This window comes from Oncorhynchus tshawytscha, linkage group LG04 (assembly GCF_018296145.1).
Source record: "Oncorhynchus tshawytscha isolate Ot180627B linkage group LG04, Otsh_v2.0, whole genome shotgun sequence".
NCBI lineage: Eukaryota > Metazoa > Chordata > Actinopteri > Salmoniformes > Salmonidae > Oncorhynchus > Oncorhynchus tshawytscha.
In genome coordinates this window covers 30,329,874-30,351,537 of record NC_056432.1, presented here as the reverse complement: position 1 = coordinate 30,351,537, position 21,664 = coordinate 30,329,874, and the positions used below count along the sequence as shown (strand labels likewise).

General features: G+C 43.7%; 1 protein-coding gene across 6 annotated transcripts in view; it reads right to left on the bottom strand.

The window, feature by feature from the left end:
* LOC112245941 (membrane-associated phosphatidylinositol transfer protein 2) overlaps positions 1-21,664 on the bottom strand; it is a 76,235-nt gene that overhangs the window by 14,890 nt on the left and 39,681 nt on the right. For 5 of the 6 annotated variants that reach the window (XM_024414158.2, XM_024414160.2, XM_024414159.2 and 2 more), the window contains exons 2-9: positions 14,535-14,727; positions 8,111-8,325; positions 7,145-7,266; positions 6,230-6,463; positions 5,634-5,972; positions 4,038-4,133; positions 984-1,088; positions 777-841 (exon numbers count right to left, since the gene is read on the bottom strand). In XM_024414158.2, coding sequence (XP_024269926.1) covers positions 777-841; positions 984-1,088; positions 4,038-4,133; positions 5,634-5,972; positions 6,230-6,463; positions 7,145-7,266; positions 8,111-8,325; positions 14,535-14,612 — 1,254 coding nt within the window. In that variant the 5' untranslated portion in view covers positions 14,613-14,727. Of the gene's footprint in view, positions 1-776; positions 842-983; positions 1,089-4,037; positions 4,134-5,633; positions 5,973-6,229; positions 6,464-7,144; positions 7,267-8,110; positions 8,326-14,534; positions 14,728-15,167; positions 15,455-21,664 lie in introns of those variants that run through there. The other variant, XM_042320601.1, reaches the window with a different exon arrangement.

Sequence of the window (21,664 nt, the reverse complement as noted above, 5' to 3'; positions counted from 1 at the left end):
TTGAAGCACGGGGGTGGCAGTATCATGTTGTGGGGGCGCTTTGCTGCAGGAGGGACTGGTGCACATCTTAAAATAGATGGCATCATGAGGAGGAAAATTATGTGGATATATTGAAGCAACATCTCAAGACATCAGTCAGGAAGTTAAAGCTTGGTAGCAAATGGGTCTTCCAAATGGACAATGACCCCAAGCATACGTCCAAAGTTGTGGCAAAATGGCTTAAGGACAACAAAGTCAAGGTATTGGAGTGGCCATCAAAGCCCTGACCTCAATCCTATAGAAAATGTGTGGGCAGACCTGAAAAAGCGTGTGAGAGCAAGAAGGCCTACAAACCTGACTCAGTTACACAAGCTCTGTCAGGAGGAATGGGCAAAAAAATTCACCCAACTTATTTTTGGAAGCTTGTGGAAGCCTACCTGAAATGTTTGACCCAAGTTAAACCATTTAAAGGCAATGCTACCAAATACTAATTGAGTGTACGTAAACTTCTGACCCACTGGGAATGTGATGAAAGAAATAAAAGCACTCTATTATTCTGACATTTCACTTTCTTAAAATAAAAGTGGTGATCCTAACTGACTTATGACAGGGAATTTTTACTAGGATTAAATGTCAGGAGTTGTGAAAAATTGAGTTTAAATGTATTTGGCTAAGGTGTATGTAAACTTCCGACTTCAACTGTACGTAACATGTTACGAATTTTGGGTCTGGCTGTCATGGTGTTGTTGGTATACCAATGTTCAGTTGAAAAGCCCTTCACCCTCCCAAGTACCTACCTCATCTAGTCTCTCCTCGCTGGCTGCCCTCTCATAGTCCCCTGCCATATCCTTGTACAGCTCTCCTGCAGAAACATCCAGAGACACACTTTAACGTCGAGAATCAGAGTAATATAACACTGTCGGTAAAAAAAGACACTGACACAAACTCCATCTCCTCTGTCTCGCCTATCTCCCATAAAGAACACATAGGGCTCGTCTCCATACCAGGGTTGTCTTCTGCGTCAGCCGCCTCAATCTTGTCCATGAGGTCATTGGAGTTCCACTTGGCGATCTCCTTGGGGAAAACCTGTTCATCATCTGACAAGTCCTCTGTGGGGAGAAGGGACAGGATTTGTTTTACCAGGTGTCCATATTACCAAGTATAACACCTGTTAAGTCAATGTGCCATTTTATCCCATCTACAATATATTCAGCAGTGGTGGGAAAAGTACACAATTTTCATATTTGAGTAAAAGTAAAAGATACCTTAATAGAAAGTTACTCAAGTAAAAGTGATATTCACCCAGTAAAGTACTACTTGAGTAAAAGTTTAAAAGTATTTGGTTTTAAATATAAGAATCAAAAGTAAATGTAAATGCTAAACTATACTTAAGTATCAAAACTAAAACTAGAAATAATTTCAAATTCCTTATATAAAGCAAAGCTGACTGTACCATTTTCTTGTTTAAAAAATGTATGGATAGCCAGGGGCACACTCCAACACTCAGACATTATTTACAAAAGATGCATTTGTGTTTGTGAGTCCACCAGAACATAGGCAGGCAGTAGGGATGACCACGTGTTCTCCTGGTAAGTGCGTGAATTTCACAATTTTCCTGTCTTGCTAAGCATTCAAAATGTAACGACTACTTTGGGTTGTCAGGGAAAATGTATGGAGTAAAAAGTACAATATTTTCTTTAGGAATGTAGTGAAGTAAAAGTTGTAAAAAATATAAATAGTAAAGTACAGATACCCCCCAAAACATAGTACTTCAGTAGTACTTTAAAGTAATTTTACTTAAGTACTTTATACCACTGATATTTCGGGCCCTGTTTTTCAAAAGTTATCAGATAGGATTAAATGCATAGAAATAGAATGAATAGCACAGGGGTGTCCCCATTCAAGTCAATGATTCATCCTTTCTTTTCATTATATTTCTATGCATTTAATCCTACCCTAGAGGCGAAATCCAGATAACATTTGAAAAACTGGGCACAGGTGACCAGTCACAGATCATTCTCAAACATTCTGTGACAAGGAACACGGAACTTTTGAGACATTTATATGTTCACAAATGTGAAAGGGGCTTCTGTGTACTGGCTGAGTACAGATAGATACAAACATACAGTACACCCTGATCTCTACCATAGGATATTATGTGGCCAATCATTGTAGATCAAAAATAATACTGATAAAGTAATTACTACCCTGAATTGGATGTGTTCCTTTAGAAACCATAGTGGTTTTGGAATAGCATAACCTCCTCAATCAAATCACCAAGCCACTGGGATCTTTCAGTGAAATCACATTACACAACCTGTAGCCTATGCACGTCTGCTTTATCAAAAGGTCGCCACTCAAACCTCCAAAACAATGTTTTGCTGGTCCTCAGTTGCACAGATCAGGGAGAAGCTCAGTCCAGGTAAAGAAGCTGAGCAGTATAAAAGCTGCTATATGAGCAGGAGCATTTATCGGAGTACGCTCAAACACTTCTCAGCGTGAATTTATTCAAATGATGCTACAGAGCAGTAGCATTCATGTGTCAAATTGGTTTAATCGTTCCATGGTCTGAAATGCAATGGTCATGAATGGATACAGTGTAAGTACTGTGGCACTACGATGACAGAATGTTACAGCTATATGCCTACTATCAGACTTGATTCTGTTAATTTAATTACAATTTACAATTTAATTACAAACATATTTATGCATATTGCATATGCTATTGTCATCCTTGTAATCTCTATAAATCGTGTCACCATCTGATCATGGTAGTCTTAATGAACGGCTCATACAGAGACAAGGCATGGGTGTTCTCAGCTCTTATGATATGCTACTGTACTGCTCACAAGGAAAATGTAATGAGGAAAAGATTCCATGGAACCAATGTCAGTACTTACTGTCCTATTACATTACAAACACCACCAAACTGCTGCCCCACCAAACTGCTGCTCTAGAAATCCTTGCTCATTATGGCAATGTTTTCAGAGTTCATTATTAAGGGATTAACTCATGAAGAGACCGAGTAGGGCTGCTTGTATAATAAAATAGTTACAGTGAAGTATTATTTCATTGTGTTTCAGCATTTAGTTTCCACATTTTAATTGATTTGAAATGAACCAATCAGGTGTCCAATGAAAAGTTGAAGACCCCCGGTAGCCACATACTGGGGTGTACATAATGGTATATATATACCACACTGTATGATGGTTAGTGGGAAAACAGATGAATCCATGGATGAAACAACAATTTATATTCACCAGAAACAGCTACCATCTCATTGTGAACATAAATAATGGCAAACACCAAAAGCATACAGCTATATATATTTGAACATGCAGCTAAATGCACAATTACAATGCAGTTACTTCATGACATCTCATGAACAGTTTCAACAGTTAATACAGATTTAATCCACATTGTATCTATTTATTTAAATGATACTGATGCTTAGGAAACATGCATTGCTTTATTATTCTTATTCCTTTACTTCCTACTTTATTATGTCATATACACAAATCTAAGTTAATCATGTTTCCACCCATACACCTACAGGTAATAGAACATCATTTTGTGGATTGACATGATGGGATGATTGACTCTCAACAGGCAATGTGTGGTGGATGTGATGAGCTTTACGAAGTACAGACTTAGTCTTTACGAACGGTCTGATAAATGCAATAGGTAGGGCGTAAAGGTGTGTGTTGTGTGTCTAGGACGGCAGGGTGAGATAGTTTTGTCAATGGGAAACAGGTGAAGATAGAGGGTGATGATTTCAGCACTTCTTCAGGACAAGCCAAAACCCGGGGTTACTCCTCTCCTGGGCTCACCCAGCAGATGAACCGTGAAGTGTCAAGCTGCACCCACCTATTTCAACCGCAGGCCAAAAGCATGCTGGGTATCTGGGTAGCTTAAGAACTGATCTGTGTTGAAGAGACGCATGCAGAGTCAAAGGAGGAAGCAACAGTAGGGTTACGGGAATGGAACACACTACTAGTGTTGTCTACTGTAACCTACTCTAGGACTCTAAAAGGTCTATATCAAAATGGTGGTTTTACCGTGAGCATCAAAGAACTCCTCTTCTGAGCTGTCCTCGGAGTCTCGTGCTATGCTCTGCATCCTCCATTCAGAGAGGCTGTGGCGTGATGGGCTCGCTGAAAACAGAGGGGAACAAACCGTACCGCTGTTATTTTTTATTTTCTTTCAATTTTACCCCCTTTTCGTGGTATCCAGTTGTTAGTAGTTACTATCTTGTCTCATCGCTACAACTCCCGTACGGGCTCGGGAGAGACGAAGGTCGAAAGCCACGCATCCTCCGAAACACAACCCAACCAAGCCGCACTGCTTCTTAACACAACGTGCATCCAACCCGGAAGCCAGCCGCACCAATGTGTTGGAGGAAACACCGTGCACCTGGCAACCTTGGTTAGCGCGCACTGCGCCCGGCCCGCCACAGGAGTCGCTTGTGCGCGATGAGACAAGGATATCCCTACCGGCCAAACCCTCCCTAACCCAGACGACGCTAGGCCAATTGTGTGTCGCTCCATGGACCTCCCGGTCGCAGCCGGCTGCGACAGAGCCTGTGCGCAATCCCAGAGTCTCTGGTGGCACAGCTAGCGCTGCGATGCAGTGCCCTAGACCGCTGCGCCACCCGGGAGGCCTACCGTTGTTATTTTAAGACCCAACTGCATCATATTCCCACTGACACACACACACACACACACACACACACACACACACACACACACACACACACTGTTATACTTGACTTAATCACAGATCAATTGCTCAGTGGTCAGGAGGGGGCGTGAAGAGTGGAGTCCAACATAACACAGACACACTGACAGTCAATTAGCACACAGAAATATCTCTTTGAAAGCCTGGCTGGCCCATGCTGGATGCTCATGGGCTAGGGAGCGCAGCTGTGCCTGTCAGCCCAGAGAGGGGAGCAGCAGAGGTGGAGCGGAGGGTCAGTGTGAAGAGAGAGAGCCTCCTCTAGCCTGTGATGTCAATACTGCTGCTATAAATAGCCCAGGAGAGTGCAGTAGAGGGGGATAATAGTAGTAATGGGGGAAAAATGTCTATACAGTTACATATCGGGAAATTATCTTTGACGATATATCGTAACTTATTGAAAAAACGCAATATTATTTTTTGCGCTAGCTGGCTGTACCTGCACCAAAACTTGTTTTCTCATGGCTCTCTCTTGTACTTCTGCAGCAGACACATAGTGAACAATGTGTTTGGAACATTGAGTCGCAATAAAATCACAGTACCAAATAGCAATACATATCGTGCCGGCACCGAAGTATCATGATAATATCGCATCGTGAGGTCCCTGGCAATTCCCGGCCCTAGGTAATAAGGGGTGAAATGAGGCTGACTTGCAGAGAGAGGGGTTCCAGGTGGCAGGCAGGATTCTGACTGGTGCTTAAAGGTGGGGATGGGGGTTGTACTGTCTGTAGGACAGGGGTTTGTCCTTTTGTCCGCAAAATCTGGATAAAGCAGGGACAGTAGTTGTGTAGATACAGCACCTAGATACATACTCAATAACACATGATGTCTGTACACCACATGATGTCTGTACACCACCTGCTTGTTAAACAGTCCAATATCTCCATACGGATACAGATGATTGGGCTCAAACATCTCACCTCCTCTCTTGGATGAGCGGGAGGATCTGGAGGAGGTGGACCACTGCTTGGTGAGCCCTGCTCGTTTTGTTTGGAGAGTGTCTCCCCCGCCCCCTGCACTGACCACCTCAGTTTCTAAGGAGCTAATGGTATCTTTGGCCTCCTGGTTCTTGTCTGGGGATGAAGCAGCACCATTGGCTTCGGTGGCCTCCTCTGCCTGGCTGAACTGGGCCATCTTCTGGGCCAGGGCCAGCTGGGTCTCAAGCTCCAGCTGTCTGATGTCCTCAATGGTCAGGCCGTACCACTCATCCTGCCAGCACCAGGCCTGCCGGTGGGCCCGCACCATCACCTTCCTCAGCCCTGAGGAAGGGGAGGGGAGATTGTTTTAGACAGACAGCACTGGAAAACATTAGTGCATCCCACCTGGCAACCCCCTCCAACATATTGACACTATTTCAGCGGAGGTTTGCTAGCTAAACTAGTCAGCAGCAGCATGCCTGTAGTATGAAAACACTACTTCTCTTGGACCAACAGTCATATAGCCAGCACCGGGGAAGGGATATATTAAGGTATTGTTCATAGTACTCTTTCAACGCCTAATCGCATCTCATACGCACCTACATCATGGATGAAGCGCTCTATCTTGGACTGCATGCCCCAGTAGCGGAACTCCACCTTGCACAGTTTGTAAGCACACATGATGGGCGTCTTCCCCGGGTTGTTGTTGTACTCCTCGATCCAGTCCTCCTGCAGAGGGCCTCTCTTGGTCTTGTCTGACCTGTAGATCCGAGGGTCCTCCTCTTGCATGTACTCATGTGGGGGGATGGGATCTTTGACAATGTCGATGGGGTCTGCAAGAGAGTCTGATGTGAACAAGTGCTAAAAATAACATGTACATATGAGCAGGTGGGTTGTTGGGGTGTCCACATTTTCCTACATAACATAGCCAGTCGTTTATGGCTGTTGGTCGAAACAAAATTGTTTGACAACCAAGTTATTTTGACACGTTAATTAAATCTAGGACACTTAATAGTACACACTGGATTTGGTATTTCTAGGACAAACGTTTTCTCTTTTCAGTCCACAACTGACGATGAACCAGGGTAAAAAAATGTAATTCATGACATCTCAGGAACACTGGCAATGAATTGTGTAAATTGGGTCACTGCATGCCCTCAAACCATGAGCATCTGAGCAGCGTGACAGCCTCTCTGTTGCCGCCAACAACAACAGGAAAACAGCTGCAGTGGTAGCAAACGGCCACCAGTGGGCCTCTAGTCTACTGGCTGCTGTGTGAGCCCAGGAGCTTCCCTCTAACCCTTGTGGGGGTCATGTGTCAGGAAGCCCTCAATACTAATCATGACTATTTAAAACAAGACCAATTACATAAGTCTGTCATTTTGCAAGCTGCCCATTGTGAGGAAAAATCTTCACCATCTAACATTGCTGTCAATTTGGACACTATGGTCTGAGGCTATAGTGTCCTTCTCATCTCCCACTATTTGTCCCAGACTGGCACCACAGGTTCTTACCCAGAGTCCTTAGCCTCTTCTCGACTGGGGACATGTTGAAGACGTCTGGCTGGTTCCCTGTGTCTGGCTTGTAGTACGTCTCAATGTCAATGGAGAACTTCTCAACAAAGGGACATGTGTACCTGGAGGAGAAAGGACAGCAAGCTTAGAGGTTACAGTAATAAATAACCACAATATGTTGACCTGGACACACCATATACTCACAGAGAAATGACTGTTGGAAACATCTTGATGTCTCTGTTATTGAGTGGGTTCTTTGTTAAATGATGGGCAGGCCCAAAATATGCCTACATGGCAAGAGTTAGCTACTGCTGGTCTTTGTCTCTGTCTGTCACTCTCAATCTTTCTCACCCGCACTCTCTCTCTGTGTTTCTGTCTCCAGGCGAGGTGTAGAGGTGCTAGCCCTGCCCATCTCTCAGTCGTCTGCAGCAGAGCTGTCACTGCTTTGATACATGTGTCAGCAGATGGCTCCAGTCTATCAGTACCTTGACAGTGTTTTCAAGAGGAGCTTCTCATTTCAGCAGCCTCACGCCTGCGGCTCTGCCCAGGCCCCAGACAGACAGACACTAAGACTGGGGGGGGCTAGCAGAGCTGCTGACCTGAAGACTGTCCATGTCTTGGTTGGCACGCTCAGCAGTGTTCTGACAACTGCTCTGGAAGATTTGCTTGGCTCTTTATTTGGCTCTTAGTAATAGTTTTTTCCTGAAGGGACAGATTGGATAAACGATCACTCCATTATGGATAAGGTTTGACGTTGAGTATACGCTTAAGGGAAACAGTCTCATCATACTGTACTGAAGGGGTTGCCGTCTCAACATGTTAAGCTTTTCCTGTGGAAGTGGGGGAGGCTCCCTGACTGTATAGGGGTATAAGGGTAGTACTTCTCTGTGTGGGGTGTAAGGGTGGTATGCCTGTGTGCGTGGGGGTGTAAGGGTGGTACTCCTGTAGGTGGCAGTAGTCTCACACCTTGTGCGGGTGTAGGGGTAGGCGTTCCAGGACTCCTCCTCCACCCGGAGCGCTGCCTTGGGCAGGATAGAGCGGAACCAGCTGGGGATGTGCATGCCGATGTGGTAAACCTTGCGGGTGTACTGGCCGATTCCCCCTGGGCCGTCATCGTACGGCTTGTTCTCCAGGATCTCTACTCCGCTGCCCTCGCCACAGGTCTCATCCCGGCTCTTTTTCTGTTCAGATCACAATAGATTTTCAGTGAGGGGTTAGGTGAGGAAGCATAGGTCAAAAGGTCAAATGAGGACTGAAATCAGGTTAAACAAGGGAGGTCAGGAGAAGCACACTGCTGGAAAGACAACGAGTCAAGTGTGGCATCCCCCTAAACAATTCAACTGCTACAAATGTTGTTTTTATGAATCTAAAAAAACACAGATGATGTGGTCATTTAGCTTAAACAGAATCGGTGAATCACCAAGACATGATGTTGCTTGAGTACCGGATTTCATTAGACTCAAGGCTGTTTCTAGTAGGTCTAGAAAGCACCAGGTCTGTTAATTCACTTGTTACATAGGCGACACACAAAAGGTTTTCTGCCATAAAACTAATGCTTGAACAAACTCTACCCTGCTGGTAAAGTTCCAGACAGCTGACAGTTGTAAACACACCATGACATGACTCATGTGTGGACAATAACCATTGCATCCAGGTATGACCTACACTGCTTAGTCAGCAGAGTTGGCCAGCCAGCTCAGTGAAAAACACCTTTCCCATATTTACATTCCAGGTACACCACAGAAAGGGGGGAGAGTGGGGGGCTGAAAGGAGACGTCATAGGGGACTAAATGGTTGGATGACTTTACTTTTCAAACATAACGCAGTGAGATCCACCAGGGAGAGGCTTCATGATGTAAACATGAGGGAAACAGGAGTGCTAAAGGTACACTAGGTAACAGAGTCCAAGTGCTGAGGACGCTGAAAACTTGAGGAGCAAAGGGCAAGGACTACAGTACAACATTTCCAGAGAGTCAACATGTAAATGTAATGCCTGAGCCACTTTTATTCTCCACTTTGAAACTCTGATACATGTATCAAACTAATTACAGACAGCATTACCGGCATGGAGAAGGAGCGCAGGATAGTGAAGGAGCGCAGGATAGTGAAGGAGCGCAGGATAGTGAAGGAGCGCAGGCAGTAAATCAGTGGTATGGTGGGGAGATGAGATGGTGAGTGAGGTGTCCAGCCCTCAAGCCCTCATTACCTCTGACAGGTCGTTCATTAGCCACCCACCCTGCTCTCAACAGCTCCACAGACACAGCTCCACAGACACAGCTCCACAGACACAGACTGAATAACTGCTCTTTCCATGACATAGACTAACCAGGTGAATCCAGGTGAAAGCTATGATCCTTTATTGATGTCACTTATTAAATCCACTTCAAATCAGTGTAGATGAAGGGGAGGAGACAGATTAAATAAGGATTTTTAAGCTTTGAGACAATTTAGACATGGATTATGTACAGTGGGGAGAACAAGTATTTGATACGCTGCCGATTTTGCAGGTTTTCCTACTTACAAAGCATGTAGAGGTCTGTAATTTTTATCATAGGTACACTTCGACTGTGAGAGACGGAATCTAAAACAAAAATACAGAAAATCACATTGTATGATTTTTAAGTAATTAATTTGCATTTTATTGCATGACATAAGTATTTGATACATCAGAAAAGCAGAACTTAATATTTGGTACAGAAACCTTTGTTTGCAATTACAGAGATCATACGTTTCCTGTAGTTCTTGACCAGGTTTGCACATACTGCAGCAGGGATTTTGGCATATAGACCTTCTCCAGATCCTTCAGGTTTCGGGGCTGTCGCTGGGCAATACGGACGTTCAGCTCCCTCCAAAGATTTTCTATTGGGTTCAGTTCTGGAGACTGGCTAGGTCACTCCAGGACCTTGAGATGCTTCTTACGGAGCCACTCCTTAGTTACCCTGGCTGTGTGTTTCGGGTCGTTGTCATGCTGGAAGACCCAGCCACGACCCATCTTCAATGCTCTTACTGAGGGAAGGAGGTTGTTGGCCAAGATCTCGCGATACATGGCCCCATCCATCCTCCCTCAATACAATGCAGTCGTCCTGTCCCCAAAGAATGATGTTTCCACCTCCATGCTTCACAGTTGGGATGGTGTTCTTGGGGTTGTACTCATCCTTCTTCTTCCTCCAAACATGACAAGTGGAGTTTAGACCAAAAAGCTCTATTTTTGTCTCATCAGACCACATTGACCTTCTCTCATTCCTCCTCTGGATCATCCAGATGGTCATTGGCAAACTTCAGACGGGCCTGGACATGCGCTGGCTTGAGCAGGGGGACCTTGCGTGCACTGCAGGATTTTATTCCATGACGGCGTAGTGTGTTACTAATGGTTTTCTTTGAGACTGTGGTCCCAGCTCTCTTCAGGTCATTGACCAGGTCCTGCCGTATAGTTCTGGGCTGATCCCTCACCTTCCTCATGATTATTGATGCCCCACGAGGTGAGATTTTGCATGGAGCCCCAAACCGAGGGTGATTGACCGTCATCTTGAACTTCTTCCATTTTCTAATAATTGCGCCAACAGTTGTTGCCTTCTCACCAAGCTGCTTGCCTATTGTCCTCCCAGCCTTGTGCAGGTCTACAATTTTATCCCTGATGTCCTTACACAGCTCTCTGGTCTTGGACATTGTGGAGAGGTTGGAGTCTATTTGAGTGAGTGTGTGGACAGGTGTCTTTTATACAGGTAACGAGTTCAAACAGGTGCAGTTAATACAGGTAATGAGTGGAGAACAGGAGAACTTCTTAAAGAAAAACTAACAGATCTGTGAGAGATGGAATTCTTACTGGTTGGTAGGTGATCAAATACTTTTGTCATGCAATAAAATGCTAATTAATTACTTAAAAATCATAATGTGATTTTCTGTATTTTTGTTTTAGATTCCGTCTCTCACAGTTGAAGTGTACCTATGATAAAAATTACAGACCTCTACATGCTTTGTAAGTAGGAAAACCTGCAAAATCAGCAGTGTATCAAATACTTGTTCTCCCCACAGTATGTGTGCCATTCAGAGGTTGACTGGGCAAGACAAAAGATTGAGGTTCCTTTGAACATGGTTTCCATGGGTATCAAGACTGGCCCACCACCCAAAGGACATCCAGCCAACTGAGGTAAGCATTGGAGCCAACATCCCCGTGGACCTCAACTCAATATTAGGAAGGTGTTCATAATGTCTTGTACACTCAGTGCACACACACACACACACACACACACACACGAGAAGCTCAAAAACACTCCGCAAAGCATACAGTATAGGCCAATGTACGCACAGCTGCACACACACACGCCCACAGCCAGACGCTTACACAAACGGACATACTGTAGTGTGTATACACCCACACACACATGAAAGGCACTTCATTAGCCTGCTGACAGGTGCCTGTGGCCTGTGAGCCTGTGTGCCACTGGCCAGTATCAATCCTGCTCTCCTGCTAGAGGTTGGCTCTTGGTGCTCTGCATCTCACAAGAAACCATCAGGAAGATAAAAAAATCTGGCAGGTAGCCTAACGGTTAAGAGCGCTGGGCCAGTAACCGAAAGGTCTCTGGTTCGAAGCCGAATAGGTGAAAAATCTGTCGTTGTGCCCTTGAGTAAGGCACCTAACCCTAATTGCTCCTGTAAGTTGCTCTGGATAAGAGCGTCTGCTAAATGACTAAAATTTAAATATAAAAAGGAACCCATTAACCAGAAACAGGTTGAATCAACATGGGTTCTACATCATTTCAACTAAAACGTTCAATATGATGGCGTTGAATCAACATGGAAGACTGATTGGACCTGCAAAACATCATCAACGTAAGGGAATTGTCTTTTTTTTTCACCCAACCTTTTACCTTAATCCAATGACATGGTGAATCTTTTAGTTGATTTGATGTAGAATTCACATTAGTTGACAGTTCAACCAAATGTAAAAACTTGACATTGAACAGACGTCAGTGCCCAGTGGGAATAGGCCTAATGTTCTGGTTGGATCTGTGTGTCAACCATAAAGGGTCTGGAACAAAACTGAAACCAAGCAAAAGGAAGAGGAAGGGAATGCAGGCAGGGGTAATTCATTGCTATTTCAATGTCTTTCCTCATGGTTTTGACAGGCTTCCAGGAGTTAAACCCAAACAGAAAGAGTAAGTAACGAATAATTACATTCAGGAAGGAAGGAAGCTACATTATATGAAGCTATTCAGGAAGGACTAAGTATAGAGGACAGTCTGTCATTAAACTATCTGTTGGTGCGGAGTGATTTGTGCTTTTTGAGGTAAGTTTCGGTATTTTTTATATATATTTTTTTACATTAAATGCACTTTGCATTACGTGGGTTGAATGCTGTAACGACACAGGATAAAACTATTTTAAAAAGTCCCTGATGGTAGTGACTGCCCGTGACTGGTTATCAAAGTCCCTGATGGTAGTGACTGCCCGTGACTGGTTATCAAAGTCCCTGATGGTAGTGACTGCCCGTGACTGGTTATTAAAGTCCCTGATGGTAGTGACTGCCCGTGACTGGTTATCAAAGTCCCTGATGGTAGTGACTGCCCGTGACTGGTTATCAAAGTCCCTGATGGTAGTGACTGCCCGTGACTGGTTATCAAAGTCCCTGATGGTAGTGACTGCCCGTGACTGGTTATCACTTCTTAACCATCAGTTATTCATGTTACTGAAGGCCTACCTTGATAAAATATTGTATTTGTTGCATTTGATAACTTTATTATTTCATTCCAAGTCATCATCTCATCTCCATAGAGCTGCTGCCTATGCTGTCTGACAGAAATCACTATTTTAGTAGTTCTTCAAAGTAAATAAAGCCTACTATTTTGACTGCTGAGTACCAATACCTTGCAAAGCAACTGCTCTCTACGTATCCCCTCTTGATCACGCATTCTTCTGCCTCTTATATAGCAGGCGTAAAATAAACACAGGCCGGACATGTAGCCGCGGATTATGGATTATGGTCAGAGTAGGTAATGATCACGTTTTCTGTGCTAAACTATGTAGAACATTGGCCTGTTGGAAACTACAGCTCCCTACTACATCGCACAGTTCGGGCATGATCGGATTTATCTCTACAGAAACTGCAGCCCAGCGTGCACATTGAACTCACAGAAGAAAATTAAATAATGGAATTCAAATATTTAACCGACATCAGTCAATTAGTTGTTTCAAAAACGAAAAATAACCGAAATGTTGGTTAAATCGCTCAGCTCTGCTTTCTGTTCAGCTTCCTCACAACTACCTGGCTGGCTGTATTGACTGCAGGACAGCATTATATCCTGGTACATGCCATGTGGTATCAAATCAGGGAGACATATTTCCTGTTGAGAAGGTTCTCACTTTTCTGAAAGAGCAATATGATGGGTTGTGATTAAACGCGGGAGGGGGGAGGAAGAGAGCGAGAGAGAGTGCCGACTTAATTTCACTTACACCCTGCATTTGTGATATCTTTGTCAATTTAAGTCGCGATAATGAATTCACAATTAACTATCAATTAAGGAGGCAGCGTGATTAGGTATGAAGATAAATGAGAGACGGCAGTGTGGAACATGGAGTCAGGAGGAGTCTGGCCGGCTGGAGTGACAATACTCATACAGTACAGAGAAGAGTTTAAATTGTACTGAGAGGCCCAGGCAGGCTTGAGCCACTATGCTTACACTGGGGATGAGTCAGGGACCAGCATGCTGCCTGAGGTTGCCCTAGCAACATAAACTAATGAAGACAGGGTATCCACACTCTTCCCAAAATATTTTACTCCCTGTTTCTTCCCTCCCCCTCATCCCCTGTTTTCCCCCATTCTCCCCACTGTTTCTTCCCTCCCCCTCATCCCCTGTTTTCCCCCATTCTCCCCACTGTTTCTTCCCTCCCCCTCATCCCCTGTTTTCCCCCATTCTCCCCTTTGTTTCTTCCCTCCCCCTCATCCCCTGTTTTCCCCCATTCTCCCCACTGTTTCTTCTCTCTCACGCCGTACTCTCTCTCGAACAAAACCTGACTGCCGGCACGCTGCTGATGTCATGGTTACCATGGTCACGGAAACTTCACACCAGCGAGAGAGCGAGGCAGCACAGAGAAGGCTGAGGTCAGGGGGACACGTAACTATGGGTCTCTGATCCAACCAGACAATTTAACGCCATCCCTCCTCCATCCCTTTCCTGCCTGCCTCAGATTGTTAACAACCCATCCATGTGGCTTACCTCTCTGTTCACTTTGCTGAGGTTTACAATGTGCTTACGGCACTGGCCCAGAATCAATGGCTCTGGAGCTCAACCTAATTTGTTAGAAATGACTGATCAGCCTGACTTCCTGCTAGTGTCAAAGCCCTTCCTCTGATAAAGTACAATGAAAACATGTCTAGTACAAGTCCACACACCTGGATCATGTAGAGCTGGGCGATGCGGTACTCGTCCACGCTCATTGGCATTGGGATCCGATACTCCTTGATCAGCATGGTGAGTCTGGGGTGGGGGGAGAGGGGTCAGAAGGAGGGGTAGGGACAGAGGGAGGGGAGGGGGGCTTCTATGTGTGGCTCGTCAATTCACTGCTGGCGTCCTCATCGGTGGTGCCTGTGGACGAAAGGAGAGACATAATGGTAACATAGGTGAACAGTTAACAGCAACTGATGATCTTGTCCTGTGTGGCTCAGTTGGTAGAGCATGACGCTTGCAACACCAGGGTTGTGGGTTCAATTCCCACGGGAGACTAGTACGGAAAAGTATGAAAATGTATGCACTCACTACTGTCAGTCGCCCTGGATAAGAGTGTCTGCTACATTACTCAAATGTAAAATCAACAGATTCTAGGTGGTAGTTGGTCATAGAGTGGGTAAAGTTAGCCAGCAGTGAGTCTTGAAAAACAGACCTCTTAAAACACAAAGAAAAATAGGAACTTTCTCAAAGCAGATTCCACAGAATGATTCCACAAATAACAAAACCATTCCACATGCCTCAAGGCTACAACTGTGCGGCTGCAAAGAACAAAAGTTCAAAATCCTAACCAAAAATACCTGTATTCAAAAACAGTTCTTCGCTTTAGGCAGTGAAATCCCTCTATTTTCACAACTAAGGACATAAAATGTCATTCTCAACTGGCTCACACCCAGATAGACAGAAATTGATGACAGGAAAGGTGGAGTCTCCGGGGGTATTCGCCCAGTATGGAGTGGTGTTGTTCGCTCAGATCCACAGCTCCTTTCTCAGGGAGATTATAAACTCCACTCCATCCAACAGTGGTCTTCCTGCACGTCTCAGAACCCAGGAAGGCCCCCCCAACCCTAGGCTCAGTTCTTATATACCCCAGTCCAGAGCCAGCGGGCGGGGGCACGCACCTGACCGCCACACAGGACCAGAGTGTGGAGAACAGCCAAACCTCTAAACACCTCAGCACCACATGCCAAGAGCCAGCCTCTCTCCCAGACCTGTTGCTCGATCACATAGGGGGCTCATTCAGCATAAGAGGGATTACACCCGCTGGAAGTGGGGGGCATTGCATAACTTCCTCAGAGCCCCTTATGTATGCTACTTAACAGTCATTACTATGTGGAATTATGCATATCATAATGTTATTTTTTAACAATGTGGCCAGCGACTGAGACAGAGTGTACTGTATCTAGCTGGACCCTTAGGGCAGAACAACACCTGATGACTACACAGAAACACAACACTGAGCTCTGGTCAAAACACAGTTCCTCATTCCAGGTCCTCACTGGCCTCGTGTCAATAATCCAACTGAATTGTAACTAAATTGTCTATATAATGCAATCACCGATCTGTATTATCATACCATACCATTATCATGTATTATCATACCCTCCAGTTAGTCTCCAGGATCTGTATTCACTGCCTTAGATTGTTTCCACTGATCCAATCCCTTTTCCCTATTCTCCTGAAGCCTAACCTTGGGAGAGCAGAGCGCAGAGCAGAGTGCAGGCCTGACGCTGGCAGCCCATGGTCATCCACGAGTGATTACCCCAGCATTGCATAACCATAGCAATCCCCCCAATAGCAGCAACTGTGGTCCTCTCTGGCTCTCAGCCATTCCATCTAATCATGCTAATATTCCCACTGCGTCACTCATCCACTGAACAAAGGCTGGCTTTGAGAGAGGCTCCTAGTGACGCCGCCTGCCACGCTCAGGTCCTCGACCTGTCGAGAGCTCCCACCCCCCACTTAACCCGTTAAAGGTGAGTGACGCACCACTAGAATACAGAGGACACAGAGGGGACCCATCCAGGTCAACATAAACACTTCTACATCAACACTTAACAGTGATTGAGAGGCAGGCAACACTGGCTAACAGTGTGGGAGGGCTGTGCAGTTTTAAATCTCTTCCTCCTCCGCTATCTCCTTCTATTCTCCACACAGCGGCCTGCTCTAGATGGGACGACACATCCACAAAAGCAGAGCGGAACATCGTGCTCCGCTTAAAATAACCACTCTCCTGGGAAACACTGGCGATAAAAGTAGGCTAGAGAGGGCTACAGAGGAGGCAGGGGCACAGGAGGGAGCCCAGGGGGGTGCAGAAGGACATGCCCACGTTGTTTGGAGAAGAGATAACGTTACTGTAGATAGAGAATCGAATACAGACCACCACTCATCATGCTGACACGCCTGAAGCTGAACAGGTCATTTCAATGTAAAAGGACCCATGAGCACCAACATGTGAAGTCCATAGGAGCATGTCAAATCTGGTGTCAAATAAAAGCTAAGAGTATCTATATTTTTGATGATAAGGCAAATATACTTTTTTCACCATTTTCTGTCCTTAATGTCAAGGACTAAGCAAAGGCTTTGATTTCTGGTCAAATGGATCAAAAAGGAATCTTAGAAAACATCTAGCCTTGATTTCAACATCCACCAAAGTCATTTTTTGGCACGTTCCACCCCGGCAGATGTAGAGTTTTGGTCCAGCCTGGACCAGAGTTTGGCTCAATTCAGAAATGAATTGAGAATGCCTCAAATTCCATTTAAATTCTTGAATTTGAATTGAAAGAGTAAACAGGATACAGAATTGCAATTTAAATTTGAATTAAATAAAATATCATTTAATTCAGTGAAATTGAATTGCAATGCCTCTATTTTAAATTACGAGTAGTCTACACAAATATACACATTGCACATACAACATAAATGTTATTAAATACATGCATATAAAATATTGTTGAAACAATCAACTTAAACGGAATGATCAAAGAAAAACAGAACTGCAAGCGAATATTTGAAGTTATTATATTTCATTAATCAGTTACATTTTGTTCAATATGGGAGGGATACTACATTTCCCAGAATGCATTTGTTTAACCCTCAAGTTGACCCTGTGGCCTTCAAAAAGAAGCCAAACTAAGAAAAGGGTTGGCGGAAATATCATTGGCTATTGAGGTTTAAAAGAACATTGTGTCCAGAGAAAAGCTATATATTCTTTGGTAACTGGAAGTGTGTCAGATTCTGTCAGATTCAATGAAACTCTCATGTTCTATGACTGAATGGAATTTACTTTGAATTACACGGAATTCAATTCTGATTAGTGTCACTCAAATTCTACATCCTGTGGGGTGTGGCCAATTTAATTCAAACTCATGAGTTGAATGGGAGTCAATTCCAAAATTGAGCCAAACCCCGGTCCGGACTGTCCTTGATTTGGCCCATACATAGACGTCCATGATTGATTCAGATTTGTCCTGGTCCGAACCGGACCTAATCTGAACCAATCATAGATGTCTGTTTCACAAGTAAAGTACAGTACTTCAGTAGAGTAGAGCACAGTAAAAAAAAGTTGAGTAGAACATAGTACAGTCATGTACAGTACAATAGAGTACACTGTAGAGCACACTAGTTGCATACATACACATATATACACACACACATATACACACACACATATACACACACACACACACACATGTATATATGTATATATACATATACATATATATATATATACATATATACATATATATATATATATGTATATATACATATATATATATATATATACATATATACATATATATATATATGTATATATACATATATATATATATATATATACATATACATATATATATATATATATACATATATGTATATATACATATATACATATATATATATATGTATATATACATATATATATACATACACATACACACATACACACATACACACATACATATATATATATATATATTATATATATATATACATACAGTGCCTTGTGAAAGTATTCGGCCCCCTTGAACTTTGCGACCTTTTGCCACATTTCAGGCTTCAAACATAAAGATATAAAACTGTATTTTTTTGTGAAGAATCAACAACAAGTGGGACACAATCATGAAGTGGAACGACATTTATTGGATATTTCAAAAATGTTTAACAAATCAAAAACTGAAAAATTGGGCGTGCAAAATTATTCAGCCCCTTTACTTTCAGTGCAGCAAACTCTCTCCAGAAGTTCAGTGAGGATCTCTGAATGATCCAATGTTGACCTAAATGACTAATGATGATAAATACAATCCACCTGTGTGTAATCAAGTCTCTGTATAAATGCACCTGCACTGTGATAGTCTCAGAGGTCCGTTAAAAGCGCAGAGAGCATCATGAAGAACAAGGAACACACCAGGCAGGTCCGAGATACTGTTGTGAAGAAGTTTAAAGCCGGATTTGGATACAAAAAGATTTCCCAAGCTTTAAACATCCCAAGGAGCACTGTGCAAGCGATAATATTGAAATGGAAGGAGTATCAGACCACTGCAAATCTACCAAGACCTGGCCGTCCCTCTAAACTTTCAGCTCATACAAGGAGAAGACCGATCAGAGATGCAGCCAAGAGGCCCATGATCACTCTGGATGAACTGCAGAGATCTACAGCTGAGGTGGGAGACTCTGTCCATAGGACAACAATCAGTCGTATATTGCACAAATCTGGCCTTTATGGAAGAGTGGCAAGAAGAAAGACATTTCTTAAAGATATCCATAAAGTGTCGTTTAAAGTTTGCCACAAGCCACCTGGGAGACACACAAAACATGTGGAAGAAGGTGCTCTGGTCAGATGAAACCAAAATTGAACTTTTTGGCAACAATGCTAAACGTTATGTTTGGCGTAAAAGCAACACCCTGAACACACCATCCCCACTGTCAAACATGGTGGTGGCAGCATCATGGTTTGGGCCTGCTTTTCTTCAGCAGGGACAGGGAAGATGGTTAAAATTGATGGGAAGATGGATGGAGCCAAATACAGGACCATTCTGGAAGAAAACCTGATGGAGTCTGCAAAAGACCTGAGACTGGGACGGAGATTTGTCTTCCAACAAGACAATGATCCAAAACATAAAGCAAAATCTACAATGGAATGGTTCAAAAATAAACATATCCAGGTGTTAGAATGGCCAAGTCAAAGTCCAGACCTGAATCCAATCGAGAATCTGTGGAAAGAACTGAAAACTGCTGTTCACAAATGCTCTCCATCCAACCTCACTGAGCTCGAGCTGTTTTGCAAGGAGGAATGGGAAAAAATTTCAGTCTCTCGATGTGCAAAACTGATAAAGACATACCCCAAGCGACTTACAGCTGTAATCGCAGCAAAAGGTGGCGCTACAAAGTATTACCTTAAGGGGGCTGAATAATTTTGCACGCCCAATTTTTCAGTTTTTGATTTGTTAAAAAAGTTTGAAATATCCAATAAATGTCATTCCACTTCATGATTGTGTCCCACTTGTAGTTGATTCTTCACAAAAAAATACAGTTTTATATCTTTATGTTTGAAGCCTGAAATGTGGCAAAAGGTCGCAAAGTTCAAGGGGGCCGAATACTTTCGCAAGGCACTGTATGTACTGTATTGTACTGAACCACTCTACTGAACTCGACTGAACTCTACTGCTGTGCTGTATTATACTGTACTCGGAGTTCTACCATGCTGTACTTTGATGTTCTGACTACCCAAATATGTTCTTGTTTGGGGGTGGAGCTCATTAAAATAATAACCCGTGTGTAGAATACCAAAACATGCAAAGGAGGAGTATTCAGGCCCCTGGACTTTTTCCACATTTTGTTAGGTTATAGTCTTGTTTGTAATTGTTTAAAATTGAACCTTTGTTTAACTAGGCAAGTCAGTTATTATTTACAACGACGGCCTAGGAACAGTGGGTTAACTGCCTTGTTCAGGGGCAGAACGACAGATTCTTACCTTGTCAGCTCGGGGATTCAATCTAGCAACCTTTTGGTTACTGACCCAATGCTCTAACCACTAGGCTACCTAATCAATCTACAAACAATGCAAAGCAAAACCATTTTTAAACTTTTTTTTGTGCTAATTTATCAAATAAATAAAAACTGAAATAATTACATTTACATAAGTATTCAGACCCTTTACTCAGTACTTTGTTGGGTATGACACTACAAGCGTTGCACAGCTTTATTTATTTATTTAAATGTTTACCTTCTTTTCTCCCCAATTTCGTGGTATCCAATTGTTGTTAGTAATTACTATCTTGTCTCATCGCTACAACTCCCGTACGGGCTCGGGAGAGACGAAGGTCGAAAGCCATGCGTCCTCCGAAACAACCCAACCAAGCCGCACTGCTTCTAAACACAGCGCGCCTCCAACCCGGAAGCCAGCCGCACCAATGTGACGGAGGAAAGACCGTGCACCTGGCTACCTTGGTTAGCACGCACTGCGCCCGCCCCGCCACAAGAGTCGCTGGTGCGCGATGAGACAAGGATATTCCTACCGGCCAAACCCTCCCTAGCCCGGACGACGCTAGGCCAATTGTGTGTCGTCCCACGGACCTCCCAGTCGCGGCCGGCTGTGACAGAGCCTGGAGTCTCTGGTGGCACAGCTAGCGCTGCGATGCAGTGCCCAAGACCACTGCGCCACCTGGGAGGCCTCTGCACAGCTTTATTTGGAGAGCTTCTCCCATTCTTCTCTGCAGTTCCTCTAAAGCTCTGTCAGGTCGAATGGCGAGTGTTGCTGCACAGCTATTTTCAGGTCTCTAAAATAGCTAAAAACCTCTTTTTGGCTTGCCATTATGGGGTATTGTGCGTAGATTGCCTGGTTCCTCGCTAGGTTTCTTTCTAGGTTTTGGCCTTTCTAGGGAGTTTTTCCTAGCCACCATGCTTCTACACCTGCATTGCTTGCTGTTTGGGGTTTTAGCCTGGGTTTCTGTACAGCACTTTGAGATATCAGCTGATGTAAGAAGGGCTATAGAAATACATTTGATTGCTGAGGAAATTGTTTTATTTAATCCATTTTAGAATAAGGCTGCAACATAACAAAATATGTTCAACGTGTCAGAATACTTCCCAAAGGCACTGTATACCTTTGTGTACCTATATAGGATACATCACCATGAAGAGAATGACATTCATTTACATAATTATACATTTTTGTGTAGTACAGATCAGGAACCTATGATGAAATTCTGTTACCACAATTCTGGGTGTCAATCCACTTCACTTACGGTAGATCAATAACCAAAATATATTTTCTCTAAGTCAAGGTGACATGTCA